The sequence below is a fragment of the Lissotriton vulgaris genome, chromosome 5 (genome assembly GCF_964263255.1).
Source record: "Lissotriton vulgaris chromosome 5, aLisVul1.2, whole genome shotgun sequence".
NCBI lineage: Eukaryota > Metazoa > Chordata > Amphibia > Caudata > Salamandridae > Lissotriton > Lissotriton vulgaris.
This window is the reverse complement of record NC_141693.1, coordinates 996,605,950-996,631,870: the sequence shown is the minus strand read 5'-3', so window position 1 is coordinate 996,631,870 and position 25,921 is coordinate 996,605,950. Positions and strand designations below refer to the sequence as shown.

Genomic DNA, 25,921 nt, shown 5'->3' with positions numbered 1-25,921 from the left:
CCGAGGACTGGGAATGGGACGTTACCATGTCATCGGATGCGGCGGGGGTAGGCGGCTTCGGGCTGTACTAGGGGGGGGTAGGTGGTGTGCAGCAATGGCCGCAGCATTGGCAGGGCGGGGGGCGGAGCATTGCTTTTTTGGTGTTTTTCCCACTGGTGGTGGCGGTATCGTTCTGGGCCCAAGAGTTGGCACACAAACGGGTGCTGTACAAGGTGGACAATATGTCAGTGGTGCAGGTGGTTAATAGGCAGTCGGCAAGGGACCCACAGGTGTTGAAGTTGATGAGAGTTTTCGTGATGCGCTGTTTGGAACATGACATTTTTGTTTCAAGCTCGTCATATGCCAGGGGTGGACAATGACATTGCGCATGCTTTGTCTCGTTCACAGTGGCAGAGGTTCCATGGGCTAGCTACGGAGGCGGACGAGTGCAAGACGTTGGTGCCAGTGGAGTTGTGGGCGGTAGGAGAGACCGGGCGTACAACTGGTAAGAGTGTCGGTGGCCGTTTCTGCCTGGAAGGCGTATGAGCAGGCCTGGGGTGAGTTCTTGCACGGGGGTGCGGTGCAACAGAGTGATCGATGGCGCCGGGAGGAGCATGTGGTGCAATTTATGCTGAGCTTGATGGAAAGGTTTATCGAAAGGGACGATCATGGGGAAATTGACGGCGGTGGCTTTCATGGGGAACTTGTGGTGGGGATATGCACCGTCTGTGGGGGAACTGGGGACGCGTCTCTTGGAAGGCTGGGCGAGGGAAAAGGGGGCCAAGGTGAGTCAGCGCCGGCCCATTACAGAGGGCATGCTCGCGGGTTTGTTACGGACTTTGCCGGCGGTTTGCCACGACCGGGGAAAGGCTCTATTGTTTTCCACGCTCATGTCATGGATGTATTTTGAAGCTTTTAGGTTTCAGAAATGGTGGGGCTGAAAGGTAGGCCCGGGGTCCTTTGGGAGGAGGTGGACATGAGGGTTAGGGAGGTTGCGGTGCGGTTGCGGCGTTCGAAGACAGACCAGAGGGGTGTAGGAACGTGGGTGGTGATGGGACCGGCAGAGTAAAAAGTGGTTTGCCCGGCGTCGTGGGGAAGGCTGCTGATGTCCGACTGGCAGGATCGGTCAGGAGAAGTCTTTGGCCGGATGGGCAAGGGCAAGGTGACGGCATCGCAGTTGTTGTGGGTCCTGCCGCAAGCCCTACAGTCATGGGTTATGATCTAAAGGCTTTTGGGACGCATTTGTTCCAGATCGGAGAGGCGACTGAGGCGGCGAGGCGTGGTTGGGGGAGTGAGGAACTCATGTGTTTGGGGTGTTGTTGGCCGGATTGCTACAAGAAGTATGTCAGGCTGAGGGTGGTAGGGGCGGGACAATGACATGTATGATTTTCCGCTCTCTTACATGTGTGACTTTGCAGGTGCGGTGGCGGGGCCGAGTGCGGCAGTCATGGAGATTTTTATTATAGGACATTCTTTTGTAAAGCGAGCAGAGAGGGCTGAGTGGGAGAAGCAACAGAGTTTGAACTTGGAGTTTGATCCAAGGTTCATTTACTGTAAAGGACAAGGAAAAGGGGGCATGAGGTGGTATGAACTTTTGCCGGCATTGAACAAGGTTGTCAGAGGGGGAGTATGCCTGGATGTGGTTGTCATTCACTTGGGGGAGAATGACTTGGTTCAGTGCAAGGGGCTAGCCCTGGTGAAGCAGATGAAGAGGGACCTGCTGGAGATAAAGTGAAAGTGGTTGGGGTGCCATGTGATATGGTCAGAGTTTGTTCCAAAAAGTTTTGGAGGGGGGCGGAGAGGCCAGGAGCATCGATGGAACATCCAGTGTTGAGGTATGGGGCGGTGTACTTCTTTAGATAGGAGGGGGTTCACCTTTCTATGTGGTTCAGTTGAAGAAGGCATTGGATAAGGCACTCGGGGTGCGCAGGTATCCAAGGGTTCAGGCGTCCTAGGCGGGTGTCGAAAGCCGGCAGCCGACTTTCGAGTGGTGCTTTTTTCCTAAGGACTGGGAGAATTTAGAAGGTCTGCTTTTGCCGTGGGGGGAGTGGGTGGGGGGGTAAATGCAAGAAGTTATTTAGTTAGGTAGAGAGGCAAGTTGAAATTTTGCTAAATTGGTCAATTCAAAATGTTGTAGCGGATAGTTTACTGTTGCCTGACACCAGTGAACGTATTTTGTTACTAAAAGGGGCAACGCTTTTCTCAAAACTAGATCTTATACATGCATATCACCAGATATGTCTGCACAGCAAGTCCAGGCCCTTGAAGGCATTCATCACCATAGAAGGCATTTATCAATTTACAAGGATGGCGTTTGGTTGGTCCTCATGAGCTTGTGTCTTACAGAGGATGACGAGTGAGGTTTTTAAGGGTCTGGACAACGTCATCTACTTCCAAGATGACATTGTGGTGTTTGGTGATATTGTTGATAATCATAATGTCACTTTGAAGTTGGCTTTAGACCATCTCTCCAACTCTTGTTTGGCATTGAGACAAGAAAAATGCCCATTCTTGGTAGAAGAGATTGAGTATCTTGGGCATACATTGACTGCTGAAGGAGTAAAGCCTAACAGAGATTTGTTGTTGGCAATTAAATCAGCACCACCCCCTAAAGAAAAAAAGCAGTTATGTTCTTTCCTGGAACTCATAAAGTACTTCCCCATTTGTAAAAGTTTTTGCCAGTAGAACAGAGAATTTGAATTTACTCATGTGTAAAGGTATAGGCTTTGAGTGGGAGGATGCATTCAGCAAATCAAAGATGAAGTGTGAAAAGCTACTATACTGGTTTCCTCTGATACTAAAGGAAACAGTGGATGCCAGTGCCACGGGCAACAGAGCTGTTGTTTCCCAAATGCATGGTTCTGTAGAGCGGACTGTTGCCTTTGCTTCACACACCTTAACTTCTAATGAGAGACACTATGCTGTTATTGAAAGAGACATATGCAAGGATCAAGGGCAACCCATTGTAACAGAGAGACAAGGGTTCCTGTGGACAATATACAGGATACTTAATATTAACTGTGCATAACACAGGCCACAAGGGAGTGGCCAAACATTGTTAGTGTAATTAGAGTATTTATATTGTAATACAGTTGAAAGAGTGCTCAGTGTCCCAAGTGAACTTAGAAGCTATACAACTAGAGTGACAAATTATAACATATATTAAGTTTCATAATCAACAAAAACAACCATTATTCAATATATAATTTGTATTCATAGATTGCTAGAACATAAGCGAAGGCTACGAAAATGGTTCGTTTGAATGCGTGTCAATGGCGTTCGACCCCACATCCAGTAAGTGGTCTCATAAGGACCTAACAATGAGGGACATCTTGTGTAAAGTAAGTAAAGAGCTGTCAGAATGTTAATATTCACACCAGTTGAGTAAGGGAAAGAGAAAGTGATTACTCACATGGGGCACCGCCGGGCACCTTGTGAGAGGAACAAGGGGCTGACAATTCCTGTAACGTGTGTAGCAGATACACACTGCCCAAAATAGGTAAAAATTAGAGCACTTGTAAATCTATCTCATCATGTAATCTTCTGTAGTTGAAAAAATGTGAGCCGAGTTAATTAGCTTCACCACGCGGTTATATGATTTATCCAATATTCGAGTTTTAAGTAAAGAGGAGCTGCCGAAGATAGCCGGCAGGGCAGAAAAAACATTTGTAATCCCTCATGGATGCAAGATTTGATTAATGGCAGGAGTGGTGAGGGTAACAAAGCTCAAACTTAGCTGAGTAATGCTAGAATTATGCCTGGTAATTCAGTCAAGAATAATTTGGGACACATGAAGAAAGGTTTGAGTACGTTTCTAGGGGGCATATGCATCAATATTTGTTTTTGCGATTACCAAATAGCCATTATTAAGAAATCACAATTTGGTAATTGCAAAATGCAATGCATCAAAAAAGAATGCAAATTAGGATTCTCTAATTGCGATTCCTTAAGATTTGCAATCACAATTAGGGAATCACTATATGCAATTGCAACTCCATTCTTTCCAATGGGCCTCCAGGCCCATGAGTGGCAATGGTTTTGCTGTGCCTAAATTGTGATGTCCTAATTGGTAATCGCAAAATAGGTAATGAAAAGGCAAGGGTGCCGGGGGCCTAAGGTCCCCCTGAGGCCCTCCTAACACACTTTGAATAATGCAGTTTTGTGCATTTTGCACATATTATCAACTTGAAGTTGATGCTAATTAGCGTTACCTAAATGCACAGTTTGCATTTAGGAAAGGCTTCTTGCATATGCTTTAGGGAATCGCAAATTGCGATTCCCTATTTGCCTTCACAATTTAGGTAATCACAAGAAATTGAGATTACCTGAATTGTGAATCCAAATAACTTTCATGCATTAGGAAAGGTCATTTTGCAATTGAAAACGGACGATTTTTGCAAATCGCACTGTTTGTGGTGAAAATACTTTGATGCATGTACCCCTAGGTCATTTTAAGTTGAAAGAGCTGCATAGGGGGCATTTGGTTCTGCAAAATAGGAACCACTGTGTTAGACCTGTCTGCTTCTGGGGAGACTCTAACCATTATTATTTATTTTGGTCCCCCTTAGCCTCCCAGAGTTTCTATTTTTATTCTTACATATGTCCATCAGGAATTTTTTAATGCTGTCAGGGGGCTAGGTGTTCCTTGGCGATGACGCCATTTTTCCCTCATAACCTGTGAGGCCTAGTCAGCCCCCTTGAAAATCTAGGGATCTCCAGAAACCTAAAATGGTGTCCACCAACTGCCATAACGGACACTACTGGAGGACAGGTCCATAGGATAACATTAGGGAACTTTCTGGAATTAACTAGAGACTTCTGCAGGTCTCAGGCCACCCTATATAAGGCCAGTGACCAGCAGCCATTTTGTGCTGACCCAAGAGTAGAGGAGTGAGGCAGTGGTGAGAGGAGGTGGACACACTGAGAGCAGCTAGTTTGTCTCTGAGGCTGACAGTTTCTTCAGAGGGTTGTTCCCCCTTTAACCTTTGACCAATCCCTCTCAAAACATCAATTGCTGACAAGGAAATTAAGCTACTTGAGAAGGAAGACCCTTCTAAATCTGAACTCCGGTGAACCCTCTCAGAACGTTCTTTACAGAGGGGATCCCTGACTTCCCATACTCAGCGCAGCGCTTACCGGTGTTGTGGAGCAGCTGTGGTGAAGGCGGGTGTCTGTGGCACCATAGCGACCTGAAGAGCGAGGGCGCCGTGTGTGCACATCCTTCCTGAGAAGCCGGAGTGGGAAGTGACTGAGGAGGAGCAGCGGCGCTGCTACGATCGGCTGTGGGACCCCGGGGGCACCGGCCGCGTCAATCGAGAAGGAAGCGCTTCCGCGCATGTCTTAAGCGCGAACGCTTCTGTGGAGGCAGGAGGGGCCTAGGGTCGGGCAGGCCCAGAAGAGCTGCATCCTTCCTTTGAGCGAGTGCGGAGGCGGGAGAAGAGCGAGCGCTTCCGCGCATGCCCAGCGGAGGAGTGCCACCTGAGGAGAAGCCGGTCGCGTCAGCAAGAGGAGCGCCGCGTCGGAGCTCCAGGTGATCGACCCCCTCGGAGGAGGCAGAAGCGCCACAGCGGACGTTGCGGTAGGGAGCCTTGGGGCCGGGAAAGCCTTCCCTGTCCTCCCCCAACAGTCGACTGCTGCCAGGCTCCATCGCGTGTAGAAGACACACCCGCGACACGCCTACCAACATCCAAGTAAGCCGGGTAGTGTGGGAGCGGGAGGCGGCAGCACCGAGGGAAGGAAGCAGGACAGTGGGGCTACAATCTAAACAACTAACTGAACAGTCCAGGGAAGCCTGACTTCAGGAAGCGGGCGAGTGAACTGCCTAAACCAGATTTAAGCAACCAATAACTGGCTCAGAAAAGAGAGGTGGAAGCTGTGCAGGGAACCACAGGGTTCCTGGGTAAAAGCCCTTACAGAATTTTGGTAACAGAGGGAGTAGATCCTCTAACAGATAGGTGTGCCTGTCAATTAGCTAGAGGGGAGCCTTGCTAATACTATTGTGTCTTCCCTTTTAGTCACATTACTGGTGGGTTATGCTGTGAAGACCTACAACCAGGTCACTCTGTTGAGTTGAGCAGTCACTTAAGAGCTGTGGGGTAATGTACCTGCTAATGAGTCTTTAAAAACGTATTGCACTGTCAGACTGCATTTTTCCTTTCTGTAAATTTATTAGTGAAGTGTATTGTGACCTGAATAACCACTGACCTTAAATGTACCCTTGATTCTCAAAATCTGACCAGGAAAAGTAGGGAAGTGTGAACTGAATTACATGAACAAGGTGTAACTTGATTGTGTTTTATACCTGTCTAAAAGTATAACAAGAAAAGCATATTATTTTTATAAAAGGTAACGGTATTTTTCCAAACAGTGGTGTTGTGTCTTTATTTTGGTGGTTCAGCGCTGAGTTACTGTGAGTGAGACTTGTAAGTACTTAACCAACGCCTTGAGTTAGCTGTAGCCACTACTGTGCCAAGCTACCTTATGTAGACTTGGGTAATCTAGGTCCAACATAATTGGTGTTTCAGCGGTGGGATAACGGATTTGTGCTTACACTCACTTATTAGTAACGCAGTGCCAACCACGAGACCTCACCTGGAGTTTTCTCCCTGCGGCCCTCCTAATTTAAATTTTGATTTTTCTAAATTGACTTCTGGCGGTGGGTGGAGGTTGACCCCAGGTCACTTTGTGGATTTCTCCTGTGTAGCAGTTTATACTCCAAATAGAAATGGAGATAAATGTGGAAGAGCTGGAAAATTATACTGTGACCCAATTGAAGGAATGGTGTCAGCAGCAGGGGGTGTTTTTCAAGAAAGGCGCCAGGAAAGTTGAGCTGCTGACCAGTATCCGGGCATGGGTAGAGGCTCATTCCGGGGAGGAGGTAGATCCTGAGGGGAGTGACAAGGACACTGTCCTGGAGACCGCAACACTGTACCAGTCGGGAGGGGAGAACCTTGTAACAGGTCCTAGGACACCTTCCAGAGTGGGCAGTAGTGTTTCAGAGAGGGGCCTGACCGACGCCGAGTTAGAAGATAGGAGGGAGGAGAGGAGGATGAGAATAGAACTAGCCAGGATGGACATGGTGAGGGAGGAAAAGAGGTTGGAGCATGAGCGGACCATCAAAGAGATGGATTTACAAGCCCTAAACCTACGAACCCCCAAACCAGAGAATGGTGGCAGCGATATCCAGACCAACACCAGAGAACCCAGACCGTACCTACCAAAAGATATTATGGCATGCTATGTACCCAGTGATGACATTGCCAAATGGCTAGCCGCCTACGAGGTCTCACTGAGGGCCCATGGGATTCTGGAAGTCCACTGGGGAGGTGGGTTATATAAATACATGCCCCCCACTGGCAGGGATACTTTGTTGGCCCTTGATCAGAGTGAACAGACCTACTACCCGGCTATGAAGTCAGCGCTGCTAAGGAAGTTTGGGTTGACCCCTGAGAAATATAGACAAAAGTTCCAGGGCAGCCACAAACTAGGCACGCAAAACTGGGTAGATTTTTTTGACTACTCCAGGAAGGCCCTGGAGGGTTGGGTAAGAGGCAGCGAGGTAGGGGACTATGAGGGACTATATGACCTCATACTCAAGGAACACCTACTCGAGAAGTGTCTTCCCGAACTACGACAGCATCTGGTGGACAGCAAGCTGACCAGCCCCAGGAAGCTTGCTGAGGAGGCGGACATCTGGGTTAGTACCCGGGTGTCGACTAAGGGGACTGGAGGGGATTCCCAGAAGCATGGACAGGGCGCCCCCCAGAAGAAAGAGGGAGGGGAAACTAAGAGGGAGTTCTCAAAAGGGCCACAAAATACTTCGCAAGGAAGGGGCAGAGGATTCATCCCTAAGAGTAACCCCCCTCGCAACCCTACCCCTGGCCAAAGCCAGCAGCCAAGGGTTGTTCATTGTTTTGAGTGTGGTGGTGTGGGACACTATAAGGGAGATGTTAGATGCCCAAAAAGACCACCCCCTCCCACTGGAGGAAAAGCCCCGGGAATCACTAGTGTAGTGCTCGGGGAGGAGATGCCTTTGGTTAATGGAGGGGAGCGGGCGGGTGTCACTTTAGTGTCCCTGGGAGATAAGGAGATGGTTCCAAAGACCCAACTGCCCTCTAATACTACTAAGTATGAGCAGTGGGTCACCATCAATGGCCGTAGAGGGGAGGCTCTGAGAGACACAGGAGCCAGCATGACTATGGTAAGGAGTCAGCTGGTGTCTCCAGAGCAGGTCATCCCAGATGTACTCCATCCCGCCGTAATGGCTGACGGCAGATTGGGCCACTACCCTGTGGCTGAAGTTCCCTTTGAGTGGGGAGGGGTTGCAGGTCCACTTCGAGTTGCCGTAAGCCCTGCCGTGCCTGTTGACTGCCTGTTAGGGAATGATATGGAGCACAATGCTTGGAGGAGGGTGGAGTACCAGACTCACTCTGAGATGCTGGGACCCCCTGACTGGACTTGTGTCAGCACAAGGTCAGCGACTGCCCGAAGGGGGAGTTCACTTACGCTGGAGCCTGGAACAATGGCCCAGCCGGCTGCCAGAGAGGAGAAGGACAGGAGGCCGGAGGACCCTGCCTCGACATCTTCACCTCGTGAGACAGATGGACCACCTGCGGAGGTGGATCTGGAGTCCACAGGGGAGAATGTTGCTTCCCTGGAAAACCTACCCATCCCTACTGAATGGCATGTGGAGGGAGGTCCTTCCCGGGAAGAATTCTGTGAAGCTCAGAAAGAGTGTCCTACTCTCGAGGGGCTGCGGCAACAGGCCAATGCCCAGGCAGCAGGAAACATTGAAGGGAGCTACCGGATTTACTGGGAGGATGGACTCCTCTACAGTGAGCCCAAGGCACCTGGCCATGGTTCAGCCAGAGCCTTGGTGGTCCCTCAATGCTTTAGAGCCTTTCTACTGGAACTGGCTCATGAGATACCATTGGCAGGACATCTAGGACAGGACAAGACCTTTGCCCGGCTTGTCCCCCACTTCTACTGGCCTCGAATGAAAGTGGCGTCTGATACATATTGTCGGACGTGTGTGTCTTGCCAAGCTAGTGGGAAAACAGGGGTGAAGCTAAAAGCTCCCCTGGAACCACTACCTGTCGTTAGCACCCCCTTTGAAAGGGTGGGCATCGACATTGTGGGGCCATTGGATCCACCAACTTCAGCTGGTCACCGGTTCATACTGGTTTTGGTGGATCATGCCACACGGTACCCAGAGGCAATACCTCTGAGGACCATCACTGCACCTGTGGTGGCAAGGGCCCTGATGGGGATCTTCACCCGAGTGGGTTTCCCCAAGGAGGTTGTGTCCGACAGGGGGACTAACTTCCTTTCAGCGTACATGCGGGCTATGTGGAAGGAGTGCGGAGTTACCTATCGGTTTACCACTCCTTATCACCCACAAACCAATGGTCTTGTGGAAAGGTTTAACAAAACCTTGAAAGGTATGATACGGAGTCTACCTGAGAGCCTGCGGAGGAAATGGGACGTCCTCCTACCCTGTCTCTTGTTTTCCTACAGGGAAGTGCCACAAAAGGGAGTGGGCTTCAGCCCCTTCGAACTTTTGTACGGGCACCCTGTACGGGGACCTCTCAGCCTGGTGAAAGACGGATGGGAACGGACTCCCAGGAAGCTTCCCCAGGACGTGGTGAGCTACATGCTGGCCTTCCGGAGCCAAATGGCTAAGTTGTGGAAGCAAGCTTCAGACAACTTGGAGGCCAGCCAAGCAGTTATGAAAGAGTGGTATGACCACAACGCTCACCCAGTGGAACTGGAGCCTGGACAGAAAGTGTGGGTGATGGAACCTGGAGAGCTAAATGCCCTCCAGGACCGTTGGACAGGCCCCTTTGAGGTTTTGGAGAAAAAGGGGAAGTCCACATACTTGGTGGATCTTAAGACCCCGAGGCAGCCCCACCGGGTGCTGCATGCCAATCGCCTCAAGCCACATCATGAGAGGCCCGAGGTTGTCTTAATGATGGTAACCGATGGAGCAGAGGAAGAAGAAAGTGAACCTCTCCCTGATCTTCTCTCGTCCCAAGAAAAGGATGGGTCGGTGGAGGGAGTAATTCTCTCGCCATCCCTAACTCCTGAACAGCAGAGTGATTGCCGCCAGATCCTGGAGCAATTTTCTTCTCTGTTCTCCCTTGTCCCGGGTAGGACCCACCTGTGTACCCATGACGTGGACACAGGAGACAGCCCACCTGTGAAGTCTAAAATCTACCGGCTGTCGGACAAGGTGAAGGCCAGCATCAAGAGTGAAGTTGCCAAGATGCTGGAGCTGGGAGTAATTGAACCTTCTGGAAGCCCTTGGTCTAGCCCGGTGGTTTTGGTACCAAAAGCCGCCCCACCAGGCACCACACCTGAATTGAGATTCTGTGTGGACTACCGAGGCTTGAACTCAGTAACCAAAACTGATGCACATCCCATCCCACGGGCGGATGAGCTTATTGACCGGCTGGGAGCTGCTCAATACTTAAGTACCTTTGACCTAACTTCAGGGTCCTGACAGATTTCCCTTACCGAGGAGGCGAAGGAAAGGTCAGCCTTCTCTACACCTCAGGGACACTACCAATTTCGTGTGATGCCCTTTGGGCTCAAGAATGCCCCTGCCACTTTTCAGCGGCTGGTGAACAGGGTCCTTTCTGGAATGGAAGCTTTTTCTGCTGCCTACCTGGACGACATTGCTGTCTTCAGTAGCAGCTGGGAGGACCATTTGCAGCATCTGCAAGCTGTTCTTCATGCCCTGCAACAGGCTGGCTTGACAATCAAGGCCAGCAAGTGTCAGATCGGACAGGGGTCGGTGGTGTACCTAGGTCACTTGGTGGGCAGAGGGACGGTGCAGCCCCTCCAGGCAAAGATTGAGGCTATCATCGCCTGGGAGCCCCCCAAGACTCAAACAGAGGTCCGAGCCTTCCTGGGCCTCTGGATACTACCGTCGCTTCGTGAAGGGGTATGGCACTATCGTGGCTCCCCTCACTGAACTTACTTCCAAGAAGCAACCCCGACGGGTAGTCTGGACGGAGGCTTGCCAGCGAGCCTTCATGACCTTGAAACAAGCATTGTGTTCCGCTCCCATTCTCAAGGCCCCTGACTTTGCTAGAGAATTCATTGTCCAAACAGATGCGTCAGAACATGGCATTGGGGCAGTGTTATCGCAGCTAAATGATGAGGGCTTGGATCAACCAGTGGTCTTCCTGTCCAGGAGACTACTCCCCAGGGAAAGGAGGTGGAGTACAATTGAGAGAGAAGCCTTTGCGGTGGTTTGGGCTCTGAAGAAGCTGCGGCCATACTTGTTTGGCTCGCACTTCCTAGTTCAGACTGACCATCGCCCCCTTCGTTGGCTGATGCAAATGAAGGGGGAGAATCCCAAGTTGCTGAGGTGGTCCATCTCCCTACAGGGAATGGACTTTAGGGTGGAACATCGACCTGGGACGGACCATGCCAACGCAGACGGTCTATCCAGGTACTTCCGCCTTAGTGATGAGGACTCCCAAGGGGTTGGGTAGTTCTCCCCACTTTCAGCTGGGGGGGACGCGTGTTAGACCTGTCTGCTTCTGGGGAGACTCTAACCATTATTATTTATTTTGGTCCCCCTTAGCCTCCCAGAGTTTCTATTTTTATTCTTACATATGTCCATCAGGAATTTTTTTATGCTGTCAGGGGGCTAGGTGTTCCTTGGCGATGACGCCATTTTTCCCTCATAACCTGTGAGGCCTAGTCAGCCCCCTTGAAAATCTAGGGATCTCCAGAAACCTAAAATGGTGTCCACCAACTGCCATAACGGACACTACTGGAGGACAGGTCCATAGGATAACATTAGGGAACTTTCTGGAATTAACTAGAGACTTCTGCAGGTCTCAGGCCACCCTATATAAGGCCAGTGACCAGCAGCCATTTTGTGCTGACCCAAGAGTAGAGGAGTGAGGCAGTGGTGAGAGGAGGTGGACACACTGAGAGCAGCTAGTTTGTCTCTGAGGCTGACAGTTTCTTCAGAGGGTTGTTCCCCCTTTAACCTTTGACCAATCCCTCTCAAAACATCAATTGCTGACAAGGAAATTAAGCTACTTGAGAAGGAAGACCCTTCTAAATCTGAACTCCGGTGAACCCTCTCAGAACGTTCTTTACAGAGGGGATCCCTGACTTCCCATACTCAGCGCAGCGCTTACCGGTGTTGTGGAGCAGCTGTGGTGAAGGCGGGTGTCTGTGGCACCATAGCGACCTGAAGAGCGAGGGCGCCGTGTGTGCACATCCTTCCTGAGAAGCCGGAGTGGGAAGTGACTGAGGAGGAGCAGCGGCGCTGCTACGATCGGCTGTGGGACCCCGGGGGCACCGGCCGCGTCAATTGAGAAGGAAGCGCTTCCGCGCATGTCTTAAGCGCGAACGCTTCTGTGGAGGCAGGAGGGGCCTAGGGTCGGGCAGGCCCAGAAGAGCCGCGTCCTTCCTTTGAGCGAGTGCGGAGGCGGGAGAAGAGCGAGCGCTTCCGCGCATGCCCAGCGGAGGAGTGCCACCTGAGGAGAAGCCGGTCGCGTCAGCAAGAGGAGCGCCGCGTCGGAGCTCCAGGTGATCGACCCCCTCGGAGGAGGCAGAAGCGCCACAGCGGACGTTGCGGTAGGGAGCCTTGGGGCCGGGAAAGCCTTCCCTGTCCTCCCCCAACAGTCGACTGCTGCCAGGCTCCATCGCGTGTAGAAGACACACCCGCGACACGCCTACCAACATCTAAGTAAGCCGGGTAGTGTGGGAGCGGGAGGCGGCAGCACCGAGGGAAGGAAGCAGGACAGTGGGGCTACAATCTAAACAACTAACTGAACAGTCCAGGGAAGCCTGACTTCAGGAAGCGGGCGAGTGAACTGCCTAAACCAGATTTAAGCAACCAATAACTGGCTCAGAAAAGAGAGGTGGAAGCTGTGCAGGGAACCACAGGGTTCCTGGGTAAAAGCCCTTACAGAATTTTGGTAACAGAGGGAGTAGATCCTCTAACAGATAGGTGTGCCTGTCAATTAGCTAGAGGGGAGCCTTGCTAATACTATTGTGTCTTCCCTTTTAGTCACATTACTGGTGGGTTATGCTGTGAAGACCTACAACCAGGTCACTCTGTTGAGTTGAGCAGTCACTTAAGAGCTGTGGGGTAATGTACCTGCTAATGAGTCTTTAAAAACGTATTGCACTGTCAGACTGCATTTTTCCTTTCTGTAAATTTATTAGTGAAGTGTATTGTGACCTGAATAACCACTGACCTTAAATGTACCCTTGATTCTCAAAATCTGACCAGGAAAAGTAGGGAAGTGTGAACTGAATTACATGAACAAGGTGTAACTTGATTGTGTTTTATACCTGTCTAAAAGTATAACAAGAAAAGCATATTATTTTTATAAAAGGTAACGGTATTTTTCCAAACAGTGGTGTTGTGTCTTTATTTTAGTGGTTCAGCGCTGAGTTACTGTGAGTGAGACTTGTAAGTACTTAACCAACGCCTTGAGTTAGCTGTAGCCACTACTGTGCCAAGCTACCTTATGTAGACTTGGGTAATCTAGGTCCAACACACTGGAACTTGAGAAGGGTGGCAAATTATTGCACTCAAGAGTGTGGATGGGCGGAAGACAGGGGTGATGGTTGTAGTGGATACATGTTAATCAGAGATGAGGAGAGCGAAGCGGCTTCAATAGTCTGTTTGGAAGTGGTGAATGTTCCAGGTTAGGTAGTCATTCCAGCTCCAACATTAGATCAGCGGTTGGTATTAGTAAGATTCTGAGACAAAAATTACCACCCATGTATTTGCATGATTATGTCTGATGAAGTTTAATAATCTGTGGGACTTAGTTTTCACTCGTATTCATGTTTTGTGTTCTTTGCAGTTTTGTCAGTCAAATGACTTTGTTGCTTACTTCAGGTAACATTAGGCACTGCAGGCCGTCGTTTTGTTGTTCTTGCTCTGTTTGTAATTTGTATTGTATTATTGAATTTTCAATGTAATTTAAAGTCTTTGTTTCTTATGTAACTTGGTTACTTTCTTTTACCTTTTTCTTATACGTTTTATTCATACACTCAGGAAATAACGGAAGATGGCGTGTTATAATGCGGCAACACGCCCTATCATCAGTATAGTGATGCACGTGCATTCTATGGTTGTGGATTGTTGATTAGAATGTGGCTGAGCCTGGTTCCATGCTCTGCCAATTGTCTGCCGACTGGGGGTGATGGTACCAGTTATTGAGAGTACCTGTAAATTCAAATTAAGCCAATTCAACTTACCCGGGAAGCTTCGTGTGATTACTACCCAGGCTTGTGTGCTGCTGCCTGGGTAAAGCTATAAACAATGTGGATGGTGACCCACTGGGTGTACAATTTCCAGGACACATGGCCCTCATCTTTACGAGGGAGGCTCTAGGTGCCCCACAGTTGTGGGAATTGTGAGTAATTGCAATCACACTTGCTTCTTTACCTCTCAGCCTTAAATGTTTGCGACCATTAACACACACTTATAGAGGTTGTTGGGGCCATACCCTGTAGATGTGGAGCAGCAGACGGAGAAGCAGTGTACACCTGCCCTCCCCTGCTGTGCATAATACGAAATGAGAAGTCCAAGGAGGCCAACATGTCCCTCCTTCCAGCGCAACTTAGGACCTGCGCCCTTCCCAAAGTAAACCGCCATATGGTGTACAGTTAGTCATGTAGACTGATCACAACACTGATGACGGACAGAAGCATGTGGTATTCTACTCCACTTCACAATTATTACGAAATGAGTTGGAGACAGATTTGAGTGGATGATTTATACACCTCTTGCCTTGGTACAAGTGAAGAAGAGGGGCATCCAGACCTCTGGAATACAATAAACAGAAACTGGTAGTAAGTGTGTTTTTCTAGCATGTTTTCATAGACAACGAAATACAATGAGAGACTTACTCTACTAAATACATATTTCATATATTTTAAAGAGTTTAGTGGCAATGTTGTACATGTTTTTTGGACTGATTTTGAATTAGAGAACAGATTTGTTCAGTTTACAGGTAGTGTCCATTGCAGAATTAATGTTGGCATGGTTGGCAGTAAGACTGTTTTGTAATAAAGGGTTAAGAATGTAGTTACTCTTCATGATCTTAGTACCCCATTCCTTTATTTGAGGTTAAACCACCTGAAAAAACTTCCTATTCTGAAAAAAATACTATATAATGTGCCATTCCGAATCCCATCCTTATGGGATTTGAAAATCTGCTAATATGACTGCATATTTTTCATAACGTTTGAGATTATTGCAGAGTTCATGGAAGGAGTATGATATTGCGATGCAGAACAGGGTTTCTGTGACAGCATAATGAAAGAAATGTAAGTATGCATTTATGACACTTACAAAACACAAATATAGATAAAGCAATGGAGCACAGTATAAACATTGGAATTACAATGACTTTAAGAACTAAGGGGTTGAGCTAGAAGTTGGCATGAGGGAATGCACTAAATCTGACTGTTAAATAGAATAGCTGGACGTGTAAGCTTGCTGTACAGACTCTTCTTTACCTGGAAGAAGGTATCCCTTTTTGTGCGTCTTCAAAAGCTATAGTAAGGCAATGCATATCTTCGGCGTTCAGGTGGATTGACGTCTGGTGATGAGGAAGTGGCCTTCCATCACTAGTATTCGGGGCAGCCAAGAAGTTAGGCAATTTATCCACTGCCACTAAAGTGTTCACATTAGAAAAAAAAAGGTTAATCCATTTGTCAAGGAAAAGATCTGAACAAAAAAGTCATTTGTTTTCAACAGGATGTGTGATTCCCATACTTGACAGGGGCCACCCAACACAACTTACCAAAATGTTAACTCAATATGCATGACGCGGATCAGGCATAGGTCCCTCTACTGCCAAGGTCAGGATGAGTCACAGCAGTGTTGTATACACACTGTTCAGCCACAAAAAGCGTCATCACCCCAGGGCCTTCTTAACAGCATTATAGGCCCCGAGCAAAGCAGTGTACTGGGCCCTGCCTACAGAACCACCCACAGGAATAAAATGTTTAACAGAAAATTTGTGTTAAATTCTGGTCTACATGGGGAGCCTGGGCAAATGCCCAGCGTATGTATGCGTTAAGACGGCACTGCATCACCTAAACATGCACAACAGTTTGTAGAAAGCGTGTTCAGTGATTTCAACATGTTAAGATCTCTTTTACATGAAAAGTCAAATTCAGAATATAAACTGAAATTTCAGCTTCATATCAATGATGTTTGTATTTATTGCTGAATTATTTCCTGGATTTCCATTTGTATTGGCAAATCTCAACTGTACATTTTGTTGAAAACGTTAGTTTTCAAAATGACAGAGGTCAGTGTTTAACAAATAAGAGATTGCACATTGGCTGGACTCAGGCATTGAATTTCACTTTTATTTAATGCCAAATTGGACCCAACTGTTTGTAGCATTTATCTTAGTTTTAGGAGTAGAAATCTTCCTCCAGCCAATGATTTTATCTGTAATATGGGCATTGTGCATGATGACAGAATGAGATATCAAGGTGGATGTGGAACACAACTTACATATGTGCATTATTTGTTTGCCAAATTACATTTTAAGCCACATTTCCGATCTTTTTAAATACTTTAATGAATTTTCAGAATGAAATCAAGTTTTATTATTAACTGTGAAAAATGCTGTGTTTTGTATTAAATCTATATACGATGTTGTGAGAAAAGCTGTTATTTATATGGTGTAGTTGTGAGACATCACTGTGTAAGAAACTCCGTTCCTGTACTGGGTCCAGTCAGATTCTTTTGAAAAACCTCAGCTCAACCCTGGCTAGCTGTGGCTCTGAGCAGTCAGGCTTTATTAAAGGAACAAGTGTAAAGCGTTAAGAAACAACCAAAGGCAGAAACAAGATTCAATTCATTTCTGACACCAATTTATAAGAGTATTTTTATCTTTAAAATTACACCTCAAGGACAAAACATCCACTGGAGGGTTCTGGAGATATGAATTTTTAAAGGAACAATACATTTTTCTCATTTAATTCAATAAATTGTTGTATTGGACCGTGCTCACAGTCAAACTTTGCAAACTCTGGTTAATATTGATAAACTACTACTCTGGTCGTTGTGAGGGACCAGTTCTGACAGGGAACAGGTAACAGAGGCCAATGAGGGTTGTTTGGACAGTTACCTCAAAGTCAATTGGGTCTCAAGTCCAGTTCCAGGCTCTATTAGTAATTACCAGCGACTATAATGGAGTTGTCCTGATACAAGAGATACAGGATGCTGTAGATGCTGAATGATGCCGAGGATGCTGATCCTGTGAAGGGGGGTCTTCCTGGGGCTATTCCTTGGTCCACAGGCCTGGTGAGGCGACTTCGCCCACAGGTCTTGATTGAGGGCCAGTTGAAGTCCAGCCAAAAAACAGCTACCACTGGTCTGCTGGTCTCCATTTACAGCTACACCGGATGTTCCCTTTAACTGGTGATAAAGTCAGTCTTGGGTGACTAAATTGCATCTGATGACTCTCCTGGGTCCAGCAGACTTGCGGTAGATCTTTAGAGGATTTGGTTTTGGTCTCCCAGGCAGCACGCTGGCAGTCAGTGGCAGTCATGCGTTCTTGGCTACCAACTCACCAAGGCAGGCTTTGTCAGCATTTGCGGCCCTGCAGCTGTAACAGGAAAACAGCCAACTGACTCTTGGAGTCGTCTCTTCTGTCTAAGGCTCGGGGTTGACTTATCCTCAAGCATGGCACCACAGGCCCAGTCCTCTTTTTGATAGCCCAGGGAGAAGCATGTGCAGATCAGTCTTGGTGCATCCTCTCTTTGCTGAGGCCAGACAACAACAGAGCAGTTCTTCTTCGGTCCACTCCAGTGCAGATGTTGTCTGATATCTGGGTGCCAGGAGTGCCACTTATATGCCCAGGTCGTGCCATTGGGGGATATGGGACTCCTAGCCAATGGGCTACCAGCTCCCCTCCTGCCTAGTGATGACTTCCTGGTAAGTGTGACATCTAGCTATCTCAGAATACACAATTCTGCCCACTCAGAAGGTGGCAGAACCATTCTCTTGGCTTATGGAGCTTCTTATCCCATTCCAGAGGAGTGGCTACCTGGGAGATTCATGCCCATGGAAAAAACAGTTTGACAACTGCTTTCCCCTCTCTGTTCACGATGGCAACCTGTCTGCAAGAACAAAAGAGTGTCCACTGTTTGTTTTACAAAGGCGACTTTCCCTTTGGAACTTACCTTATGGGCTCAAACCCTGTTTGGCCTTCCTGCCAGGGAGAAGTCACTCTTCGCCCAACAGCAAGCTCTTTTTGTTTCTTCCTGAGGTTTGTTTACACCTTCCCCCCAAGAGGGCACAAGACTGTCTTGTGGCAAGTAAACAGTCACGAGAAAGCTTTGAGCAACAAAGTGGCTGCGTACTAAAGTTTCCATTTGTGCAAAAGTTACATTCATTTCGAATTGAGCTTTAAGTTGGTTTTAATGCAACGATTATTTTGATACATTAAAGTATCATATTTAGTAGTCCCATTCAGAAGTTAGAACTGCTGAGCTTTTAGTGTGTAACTCTGTACTTGCCAATGAGGATACTAGCCTTTTCACAGTAAAAACAACAATGCAGGCTTTTTAATGCCAGGACATGTAAAGTTAAAAACTGCATGTACAACTTTTTAATATAATGCACCATGCCTTTTGGGCTCAATAGGCCTACCTCAAGGGTAACTTATAATTAATAAAAAGGAATGTTTGGGCGTTGTCATTGCTTAAAATGGCAACGCTGAGTTAGTAGTTTAAAACTGCTCTGCCAGCCAGCAATGGCAGGCTGAGTCATACTTTGCTTTGTCTCACTCATGGTGGCACAATAAGTGCTGCTGTCTGTGAGAGACACTTTAAATTACAAGTCCAGGGTACTCCTGGTACCATATACTAAGGACGTATGAGTAAGTTAACTTATGCTAATTGTGGGTGAACAAACCCTTTAAGGGTTATAGCACTGGCACTGACGTCTGTTTAGCAGGCTTCAATACACTTAAGAGTCGAAAAAACAGCAGCATTTGTCCAAAACTTGGGTTTGATCATTCAAAAAAGAGACAATTCCTTACAGATGTACATGGATCTCTGTGGCAGGCTTAGAGAGGAGTCGAAAATGAATGACTAAATAAATAAAACCATCATTAATGTATATCTGCTGTAAGACTTTCTTTCCAGCCTTGTATAATTTTATATGAACTGTAGCAGATACATGTCATACTTGTGTTGTGGAGGTAGCAACTTCAGCAAACCATTCTCACACACTTTGGTGACAGTGGTCAGTTCTCAGGGTGAGGTGATCCAGAAGGATCCTAGGTATAGCTATGATATCAGAATATAAATGTTACATTTCTTCAGTGTCAGAATCTCTCTTAGATCTGTACTTATAAGGAATGCAGCACCCAACAAAGGTCATATTAGCTCACATTCTGGCACTTTTCAAGAAATCTGTTCACGGAGGTTTGGGCAGACAAATACGTTCAGACCCCATCTGGGTGGCCACAGGTCAAACAAGTGCTCCAGGGCCTTCACTGTGAGGACTGGGGAAATTTGCTTCCGAAGCTCCAGGGTCCATCCTACAGTGCTCTGAAAACTGGGCCAGGTACAACTCCTTCAACACTTGACTTTTAGAAGTCGTGATGGCGAGTAGTACCTGGATGCTCCGAGAGATAGCAAGGGGGTGCTACAAGCTCAGTACTCAGCAATCACCGAACAGCACAATAATTTATTGGTGTGCCCAGTGCTTACTTCTTATAAAAAGAAAGTACTTTAACTCACTCAAAACACTAAAATACTACACACTACAGAGTGCCACATCTTCAAGATCTACAGAGGCCTGGGCTGCTCTGGAACAATTTTAAACTCACAGTGGCACAATCCACTCTGGCTCTCTCCAGGGCATTGCCACAGTACAGCCCACATCAGGGTCACGGTGGCACTGCCCACTCAGGCACACTTTGGGGCAGTGCCACAGTGTTGTCCGCTTGGGCACCCCTGTCCTGGGAGCTGGGGAGTTAGCTGCTTCCGCTTGTGCTGGTTGGTCACACCTCCTCTAGTGCTGGCACCCTCCTCCTTCTTCTTCTCCAATAGGAGAGCCTCCAAGTCATTTTGGGGTACGGAACTAACTCCAGGTCACACTCTAATGGATTCCCCCATACATCCGAGGCTGTTAGGCTGACACCAGCTCTTCTTGCACAGCAGTCTTCTGCGTACTCTGTATCAGTAGCGGCTTGCACAGGTAAGGGTGGTGAGCCGGGCGGGTGGGGGTTGGTGGAAGTCGACAGAGGACAGGATAAGTAATATTACATAAATAAATAAATAAAACGACTTACTTTGCACCCGCCTCATCGGCATTGTGGCGAGTGCAAAGTAAGTGGTTTTATTTTTTATTTATTTAATATCACTTATCCCATTGTCCGTCAACTTCCACCACGCCCTTCACATCCCGCCCCACCACTCTTACCAGTGTGACCTGCCACCGTTCTGTATAGTACTCCCTTCCTTGATTGATGAGACTTTGGAACTGGAACAACACGTTGGTCAGTGGCTCTCACTTTTATCCAGTCAAAGCAGACTGTGGATGTTGGATTCTCTGTCTGCGCTCTCAGAACTGGTATGGGTTGTTTTTTCTGTCATATGCCACCTTCCAAACACAGATGTTGTGCAGAGTGATGCTAGTCACAGCATGGTTGCTCCAGTTTGGAGCACCCACAACAGAGGCATAAGGAGGTAAGAGCATATTGCACTTGAATATCAACAGTGACATTGGGCAATGATCAGGAAAGTGAATGGCTTCACATAAAGGTCTATTTTCACTCCGAGCAACATGGACTTCAGTCCCACCCCTCGTCCCCACCGTCTACTAAATGGCGGTGTTCAGTAAGGCTATTCAATGCAAACACAAGGAGATGATGGACGGTGCGCTAGAACTTTTCAGACACTCACCCCTAGTCACAGATCTGGGTCGAAACCATCATCGTTCTTTAGTTCACCTCGCCACCCCAGTTTGGACACAGCCATATGCAAATCAATCTTGACCCTGTTCCTCATAGGAACAGTCCATCTCGAACTGCCAAGCCAGGCCTTCCCTGGACCGGAAACAAGCATCCTGGGACCAGTTTGGGGGTAACATTCCTCATCAGAGAGGCTAGCTTGAATCCAGGTGCAAAGTGAGCAAGGGTCCCACATCTGTGCATACCCTGCCAACTTAGGGCAAACAATGCAAACACAAGGAGAAGATGGAGGGAGCACTGAAACTTTTCAGACACTTACCCCCAGTCACAGATCTGGGATGAATTCATCATCGTTCTTTAGCTTACTTCGCCACACTAGTTCAGACCCAGCCATATGCAAATCAGTCTTGACTCTGTTCCTCATGGGAACAGTCCAGTCTGAACTGCCAAGCCAGGTCTTGCCTGTACCCTAAACAAGCATTCTGGGACCGGTTCCGGGGTAACACCCCTCATCAGCCAGGCTAGTTTGAATCCAGTGGCAAAGTGAGCAAGAGACCCATGTCTGGGTATACCCTGCCAACTTGTGGCAAACAAATCAAACACAATAAGGTGATGGACGGAGCGCTGAAACTTTTCAGACACTACATGCTAAATCCATGACAGAGATGATAGTTCTTTATCACGCAAATGAGGGCATTCTTATTGTGCTCATCCAGGTCCAGAATAGGTCCTAGGCCTCACACTTGTCAAGGAACAGGTCTAAGTTTTCGCACAAACACTACATTAATAGAATACTAGATACTCGCAGTTGGGCTCTCAGCACAGGGGAAGATAACTGTGGAACATGTGGGGGATATTCTCGTCCTAACGAACGCCTGCTTGAAAACAGAATGCTATATCCATCAATATTTACTGTAGGAAAAGGGATAAAAATCTATGTACATCCAAGTGCCATGCAGTTTAGAGACCAAAGGGCAAGCTCCAGGCATAATTTATTGCTTTTTAAAAAAAATCTAATTTTCTTTTTGTTTTCATTACCTTAATGAATTAAGTCGGTATTAAATCCACAAAAACATTCTTAGATGAATTAATGAAGTTTATAACAGTTTACAAAAACACCGACTTGACAACAAGTCGCCCAAGCAAAGAATGATGGATCCATTATATTCTCATGGATCACTGCATTCTATGGCATGAGCCAGAGCTCTACACATGCTAGAGAAGGTAATTACAACAGTAAGCAGTACCACCTTGGCAGTTAAAGTTTCAGACACTTTTTGCGCATGTTGTATTGGGCACTGGTATTTAGAAAGGTAATTTAGAGTTTAAGTTTCAAGGCAACACAAAATGTTAACATTTATCTTTATTACTTGTTTTCCGTGCTAGCTACAATGTCAGCATGTGGTGACCAAGTAACTAAAGAGAGCGTGGAGATCTCTCTCCTAAAACACGCAATAATTCCTAGCACGCGACCTAATCTCATCTCTTATGCAGTTTGTGTGAACTCACAGAGATTTGTAACATAGTCCACTCATCTTCCTAGAAATTTTATAAGTTCTCCATTATCTACTATCCCACTGTCTATCTGTCTGGTTGGATGCTTACAAAAAGATCGCTTAAGTGGCTGCCATTGTCACCTCTCGGGCTTGGGCAGAGTTGGTCTGCTGAAATATGATGTTGGTAACCTTTGGCCAGTGTTCTGATTCCCAATGTTTATAAATGAACATCTTCTAGATAAAAAAAAGTATATATTCCAAAAGCCTGGCTTTATTACACCCCTCAAGTAAGGCTATTGAACACTTCTACCCTGGTGAATCTGAGCTCTAAAATGATCTTCCACATCTAGAACCTCCTTCAGCATCGTCCCTTTTTTAAACTTTATAATGGACTTTAGGAACATACCAATGCTGGCATCAGGTGCAGTACCTGCTTTTAGTGCTCACTGCTGTAATAACAACATACTCACCATTAATTTTGGTTACAGGAGATTTAGTATCGAATAGTGAAATGCGCTTGATGAAGTCTTCTGGCAGCCATTTCTGAAACAACAACGGAGAGTCATATTTTGAGGGTGGGAAGCCATTACTCATAAGTCTGCCTTTCTATATACAATAACAATTTCTGTTGCAGGAAAAACAATGCACCAAGAAGCAGCATGTTTAGAAAATGTGGGTCTATGAAGTTATCCTGCAGCTACTTCAGCGCTTCTTTAGACAATATTGGTGCTGCATCATGTGAAAAAAACATAGGCCTGTGAGAGGACATCCAACTGTTTTCCTATAAAACAATTACACACACTCAATCAGTCCTTGGAAGTGGGTTCAGCAACAATTGGAACTTACATTGGAACTTACATTTGATTCCTTTGTAACACACCTATGGATATCAGTCAACTCAGAGTAATGTCCCTGCATATTTAGAGGCACATTCTGCAATGTAAAAATAAGTCTTGACAGGCACACTAAACCATATGGTGGGCATGTGGTGCAGTGATACCCAGCAACATTGTTTTTAATAAATGTATGTATTTATGAACAAAGTATGTATGCAACAAAGACTGCACAGAGTAGCATATTATGCCATAGGGGCATCCCAAATTGTACATAGAGAGATAGCAAAGGGGACTGGTGACGTATTGGACAGTAGAAGGTATTGAGGCTCCAATGCATATATATCGTACTTTACTCTATGTTTTTACAATGTAATACACATGGGCACTAAATGTCTTTCTCCAAACCAAGCGATGATTGGTCAATTGGTGAAGACAGGATTAAATCTAGGTATTCTGTTGCGAAGGGTTGCAACGTAACCACTACATTACATCTCTTGCTACAAATTAAGAGACGTTTTGCAAAGATTTTGTCAGCCCTCATACAAAGTATAGTAAAAATAGATAAGAGATATATATTGTAACGAGGCACTGCAAGAAGAATTAACATTTGACAAACCCTAAACCTTATACCTTAAAAACGAATATTATACATAAGAGGGTTTGCAGTTTCAGGAAGTTTTCCCCCTAGGGATTACTGCTTCTACTGGAACTCCTTCAGAAAAACAGTGATAGTAGGTCTACTATGCAACAGAGTCATAGCATAAAATCTAAATAACTTATGTTGTTTTATGTCATAACATATTGATGTAGGACGTAGTGGGTGTACCATATGTTTGCGTTTTCTTTGTATTATGCGAGACAGTGCATATAATCTTTATACAAACAATATCATGACACCCAGACATATATACAACAGAGCAGTTACGTAATAAATTGTTAAATGAGAATTTTTAGAAATCATGTGTTAAATGAGAGTCTTGGTGAGGAAAGCAGTGCAGATATCAAACATATTCGGGTTCGGACAACTGTCCAATGGATTAGCTGTTTCTGGAATCCAATTGTATAATTTCTCCAGAAGAGAAAGGACAGCTCCATCAATCAAATTTAAGAAAGTATCACTTGTGAATACCTCAATTTTTTAAGTAATAAAAATGTGGTCACTATTAAAGCTTTAAAAGGTCATTAATGTTCAAATGGTGCTAAACGAAACAATGTGGAGAGATCAGTCGATTAATTTCACAGTTTAAGAGTATGAAGCATTTTCAGAGACATCACTTCAGAGATTTTCTCGGGTTGGGCAGGTTATCAACATGAGTAACACTAACATGTGAGGCCTTACATCGGCAACCCAAAGATCTGTCTGCAAATTTCGTTTTGGGATTTTGATGGGGACCAGATAGTTGCGCAACAAGATCCTTTGTTGAGAATATACTGTTTCCAAGCTTGGGCTGATGTTTAAAAACTTCCCACGGAATTTCTGAAAGCAAATCCCAAAAGCAGTTGTCTATCTTTGCAAGCGACATAATCATTGTCTTCTCCAACGCTCTTGAATTTTCTCCCAAGGTGTACGGCACATTCCTGGACTTTTTCTTTCCGGCGCCACCATAGTTGACATTCGGTTCATAGACACAATAGATCAACGCGGGAATAGCGTTGGGGGCACCAAATAAGGAGGCCTTCCTGGTGTCATTGCAACCAACATTGTCTCAAACAGCAGACCAGGTCGTGTCACTTCCACTGAATAAACTATGTTCCCTGACGGGAAAACTAACAATTTTGAAAATTTTGGGCAGATGCTCTCTTCCAAATGACCTCCACAGATGACTGAAAAATGTGCACGCTTATTTATTTATAGATTTCTTAGGTGTGTTACCATCCGAAGGCTTCTTGGCATTGGTACCCAACTGAAGCATGAGCAGGACCAATAAATTAATTAAGTGAAAAGCCAGGTTTTTAGGACTTTCCTATTCGTGAAGTGATTAAAAGTGAATTGGATAACATGATGGGAAGCATTTTAAAGCAGCAGGGCTTGAACCAAGAAAGATTGGCTGCCTGCCAAGATGAGATTTATGGAACATAAGGGTGCACAGACGGAGAGAGGAGGCAGAATGAAGCCTTCTAAGTTACATATTACCTTACCTGTTAGGTCTTCAGGCAAGACATAGAGGAGTTTTAACGTAAAGAGATGGTGGACCATGCAAAGATTTTTAAAGATAATAAGTTGGCAAATACAAAGCCAATGAAGAGTGTTAAAATAGGCTTAGCATTGCTAAAACATGGCCCATCAACTACCAGCCAAGCAGCGTTTTTTTGGAAGGATTTCAACACCAAGGCCTTTTTTCTGACCAGGTAAAGACTATTGCAATAGTCCACTCTTGCAATAGTAAGTGCTGCTATGATTGGGATGTCTTCCCTCGACAAGTCGTAATGTTACTACAGAGTGAAGTCTTCTCATGTGGGAAATATAGGATGGGATGACCGAAGACACCTGGTTCTGCAGCTAGAGAGGGGATCAATTTTGATGTCCAAGCTCTCAACCAGTCTGGCTAGCAGAGGACAGGGTCCAAAATCCACTGGCCAGAAGGCAGAGTGCCAAGGACTCTAAGTGCCTCCAATAATCAAGATTTATGCTTTGTCCATATTTAGTTTGAGACAGTGGGGGCCCATCCAG

The 25,921-nt window shown here is 46.4% G+C and overlaps 1 protein-coding gene across 3 annotated transcripts in view; it reads right to left on the bottom strand.

Moving 5' to 3' along the window:
• Positions 1–25,921, bottom strand: part of PYROXD2 (pyridine nucleotide-disulphide oxidoreductase domain 2) — a 529,340-nt gene that overhangs the window by 84,253 nt on the left and 419,166 nt on the right. For all 3 annotated transcript variants that reach the window (XM_086922605.1, XM_086922607.1, XM_086922606.1), the window contains 2 exons: positions 22,885–22,957; positions 15,490–15,646 (listed from right to left, as the gene is read on the bottom strand). In XM_086922605.1, the coding sequence (XP_086778731.1) occupies positions 15,490–15,646; positions 22,885–22,957 (230 nt within the window). The remainder of the gene's footprint in view (positions 1–15,489; positions 15,647–22,884; positions 22,958–25,921) is intronic.